Genomic DNA, 4861 nt, shown 5'->3' on the forward strand with positions numbered 1-4861 from the left:
ATTTCCCTCCCCTTCATGCCCCTCCTACTTTCCTTCCCTCCATCTCTGGTTTTCCTTTTCCATTTGCAAAAATCTGTCTCCATTTCATATTATCTACCTTTAATTTATCTATATAAAGTGTTTTTCATATAAGAGAAACTGTACAATATGTAAGTTTGTGTCTGATTTATTTTACTTATCATATCACCCTGAACAGATCTGACCTCGTCCTTTTGATTATTTTCAAACTTAAATTATACAGTAGAAGACAGTACAAGTGATTGACTCCCTCAAGTAGTACTGCTGCAATGAATACTACATTTACACAAATGCTTCAGCAAAAGAGACAAATCTTTATTTTGTTTCCACATTAGGATGGATTAAATTTAGCCATCAAAGGAGTTTCACTTTTTGTATCTTGCAATTACAGTCTTTTTTCACATAAAGATTAGCAGTTTATAGTAAATGAAAATCAAAAGATGACAGTATCATTTAAAATTTGGCTCAATAGATACTTGCTTGGAATTAAATATTTTCTTCACCGATATATAGAAATACAATAAAATTGAAGAATAGTCTTTTTTGATTTTACTTTTCTATTAGACTATTTCATTTTAGTCATCCTTCATGTCAATTTTATGTACAGTAGAAATTTTTAAGTGTTAATATTGTCTAATGTACAAGATTGGCAATTTTTTGTATTTTCTAATGATATAAACAGGAAGTTGCAGAATATATATAAAGGAAAGCTCAAAGGTATGCTATCCAACTTCATTATCACACGTTCTTCATCATTTTTTAAGGTAAGTATTTTATAACCAGTTGTTTTGCTGAAACTTAGTCTTCCAGTAACATCAAAAGATACCAGAGTTAATCTAAATGCAATATTTCTTAGAGGTTGTAAGGTGGAATAAACTTCACGCAGCTGATTGCAAGTATTTTGCTTGAAAATTATGCAATGGCTAGTAAAAATGACATGTAAAGGAAAGCCAAAGTTGTAACCTGACCACTTCCAGATATATCTACCATCTTTGATAATCTTTTTACCACACCGCATGCTGTATCTTTCAAATTCTGTTTCATTGATGTCTCGAGGCCCAATTTCCCCATATCGTCTTGCCTTGAGAAAAGTAAACCATTGTTGTTTGTAAACAGATGATAACCACTCTGATGGTATGAGAAAATCTTGTTCAATAACCCTTATAGCAGACAGGCCACAGAAGATATGCTGAAACCTCAAATTTTTAAACACTGGTTTAAATGTTATTCCTTCTTCTGTGTCAAGAAAAGTGATATTACCAATACATTCTCTGTTCCGGGAAAACCAGTTGTTAGCATTAGCTAAAAGTTCTTTCATTGAGCCTTTCCAAGCTGGGTTAAGGTGAAGGAACATCCATTGTTTTAGCATGGTGTATATGTCTATTTCCACTTGCATTACAAGTAAGTCAGGAGAAGAGATGAGCAAATTCATTAGCTCTAGTCCAATTTCTTTGTAAAGTTCAACACATGGGTGTGTCATCAAATTGTGAAGAAGCCATTCAAAGCATTCTGCCCTTACAGAATCTAACCCATATGTTTCTGCTGCTGCAAAATAACCACATACAGTTGTCGCATTAATTGTTGTCTTCATGGTCTCTATACATTGCTTTATTAAATTTTCTACCTGAAGTAGGAATGCTGTTGCCAAAACATTTGGAACTTTAAAAGGCTCCATGAAGATACACTCATCCCTGTACAAGGAACCTAATACAAAGTGCAAGGATTGGACATCTATATTCTTGTCATTTATATCAAGTTCAATCATATTTTTGTGTAATTCCTTTGAAGAACCTCCAAACATATTAGCAAAGTAACCTGAATGACATAAATATATTTTATGCAAACACCATACTTTACCCAGAGCAGAGATTTTAATGTCACTGTTTTCCCCATTCAAAAACAATTTTTCGTAAGCATACTCGGATGTAATTTTAACTCTTTTCCCATCGCTTGTACTGAGAAATTCCTGTGGATACTCTTCTTGGTTCTCAGACCTGTGGCTGTCACATGTTGGGCGCAAATCGTGCTCACTGCTCTCCTTGCGCTTGTGACTGCCAGAAATATGACTACTGGGCCTTGCGGAGTATTCTTGCTGCAGTAGATCTACTGAATCAGGTTCCCAGCATCTCAGGACGCGGCTGCCTATGAGTCCCATAGGTGAAACCTTCCGGAATTCCTCAAAGAGACTCTTGTAGTAGCTTTCCTATCACGGCATTTCCCCAGCCTGACAACACTGCCTAGGCGCTAGACTCATTGGAACACTTGGGGGCAGCTGCAAACGTCACAAATGAAGCCCTTCCTTCATTCCTCATTGGCCACCCTGTCTCTCATAATCTGTTGCCCCGCCCACTGAAAACAGTACGTTTCCATTGAGTCAGGTCCCTTACTTGAGGATGCAAATCTCTGAGAAATTATTTTCTTTTACATTCAATGCTTTTTCTCAAGAAATCAAAATGTTTTCAGATGAGATCTTGTCATGTTTCTCAGGCTGGCCTCAAACTTACAAACCTTCTGCCACAGCCTCCCAAGTTGAGTTTTTTGCTTTTTGTAATGGCAATGACCAAGCCAAAGCATTTTTATCAACAGTAAATATTGTTCATCTTCGTGATTTTATTGCTAGGATATACTAGAATCTTACTTTCTCAATTATCAGTATTGAATATAAATATTTACCACAGCTTTTAGCCATTTAAATGGTGAACAGTTATGCCTTATTGTTTTATGAAGTATCTTTGACTACTATAGAAGAAAAATATTAATTTCATACAGATATATATATATATATATATGAGCTTCTCCTGTAAGAGAAACATTCAGGTATTTAATCCTGTGTCTGACTTATTTCAATTACCTTTATATTCTCCAGTTGCATCCATTTGCCTATGAATGCCTCAAGTTTATCTTTATTTAGAAAGAGTAGTACTCCTTTATATGGAAGTATATTTTTCTTTCATATATTATCTATTTTGTTGTTTCAGAAACATTTTAATGTATATTGTAATTTAATTTACTTATTCTAATAGTTTTACTTAGTTCATTGAAAAGAAATTTTCTGCTATTATCTGCTTATTATTTCTTTTCCACAGCCTTCTTTATGTCTTGTACTCTGAGTACCTCCATTTAAGATGATAAAGTATTAAGATACTTGCATGTCCATTTTTATTGCAGCACAATTAGTAATAATAAAGATATGGAATGAAAATAAATGCCCATTAATGGATGAGTGAATAAAAAATACACAATATCCCAATGATAAATGTAACTTTACTGTATACTTAAAAAGTATGAATAAACTCGATGAGAATAAATTACAGGAATAAAAGAGGCCAATTTGATGTTAAATGACGTCTTCAAAATAAACTTAAAGAAATAAATTAAATGGACCAATGAAACTGAAGAATAATTAATGTGTAAAGAATGATGAAATCATGTTATCTGCAGAAAAATGGATGGAGTTGGAGAACATCATGTTCAGGGAATATTTAATTTTTATGGGATTATTTGATGTGAAGAGATTTTAATTCTTAAAAACCAATCAGGGCTTTCTATTGTAGATCATTTCTTGTCTGCATAAAAGCTGCATCTTAACTGAAATCAAAAAATATTCTGTTATATGTCCTTGCTGAACTTTAAAGTTATAATTTAACTATTTTTTAAACCTTAAGATTGAAATGTTCTGTATTTAGCAATTCTCATGTGGGAAGGGAGAGTATTATAAACATTTGCGAACATATTATAACTCAAATTTCTCAAATTTAAAAAATACACAACTGTACAAGCAAGTATAGACAAAATACTGAAAATAATAAAAAAATTTTTACCCTGCACTGTCTTTGGGCATTGACATTGTGAGCAGTGTGAAGTTGAAGTCCATACAAGATTTGTGCATGATGTTTCTTTTTTTTTTTTATTTTCCTTAGCTGTATTTTGTGTGAATTTTCTTTTCTCTTGATCTGGAGAAAGATCACTTGCATCTTCACAAACGAAGAAATCCAACTTGCTTACAAAAAGGTAGGACTAATGTGCATAGACAAAGTCCATCAAATAAATGTCCAAGATTATTTTTTACAGAATGATACATGTCCATTTCTGTCACTGTCAGAAGCACAGGAACTAAAGCAGCATTTGACAGGTGTTCAACAAATGCTTATAGAATCAGTAAACATATATACAACATCAATTATCAAATAGTGTGGGTTTTGTTGTTTTTATTTATATTTTCTTGAATTAGTATTATTTTCAACTGACAAATCACAACTATACTCCATTATGAAATAAATCCTGATTTCTAGTTATATGTATACAATGTGGAATAATCAAGTCAATTAACATATCCATAGCCTTGTCTCACAAATTTCTTAAAATCTTAACTTAGTATACCATACTATCACTTTTGCAACTTACTCATTGTTATTTTGGTATATGTGCTACTGAAGCACAACTCATTGTTATTTTTAAATACATGTGATACTATTTTTGACATTTTCCTTTCAAACATAAGGCTGTATGTACCTTGCTTATTAGAAGTAGAATCCATAATTTACAGAGTTCTTAACATTCTTTTCATCTCTATACATCCTAAAAAGTGTATTTAGATGTTTTAACTCATCTAAGATACATTGCCCTTCTCAGGGTTGCATGTCAGTTGCTTCTGTATCTCTGATTTTGGCTATACCTAAATAGACTTCCTTAGATTTAGACCTACTTTTTTGATTCCAAATAAGTATGTATCAGAATAACTTGTGAGAAGAGTAATTATCTACTACACTAAATATTATTAGGAGAAACCTTTCCCCAAACGTTAGTACAAATATTCCTAGTTTAACAACTGTTTTGACTTGCA

General features: G+C 32.6%; 1 protein-coding gene across 1 annotated transcript; it reads right to left on the minus strand.

Annotated features, from left to right (window-relative positions):
- Positions 1-634: 634 nt before the first annotated feature.
- Positions 635-2433, minus strand: LOC104872153 (germ cell-less protein-like 2). The gene has a single exon (XM_010638299.2). It carries the CDS (start codon positions 2171-2173, stop codon positions 635-637), a length of 1539 nt encoding a protein of 512 aa, XP_010636601.1. The 5' UTR covers positions 2174-2433.
- Positions 2434-4861: the final 2428 nt, after the last annotated feature.

Source organism: Fukomys damarensis, unplaced genomic scaffold (assembly GCF_012274545.1).
Source record: "Fukomys damarensis isolate Sample0158 unplaced genomic scaffold, DMR_v1.0_HiC HiC_scaffold_39, whole genome shotgun sequence".
In the NCBI taxonomy this organism is placed as follows: domain Eukaryota; kingdom Metazoa; phylum Chordata; class Mammalia; order Rodentia; family Bathyergidae; genus Fukomys; species Fukomys damarensis.

Excerpts from the sequence above, each read along its gene's own strand:
- LOC104872153 (XM_010638299.2), bottom strand. The coding sequence starts at position 2,173 with ATGGGACTCATAGGCAGCCGCGTCCTGAGATGCTGGGAACCTGATTCA.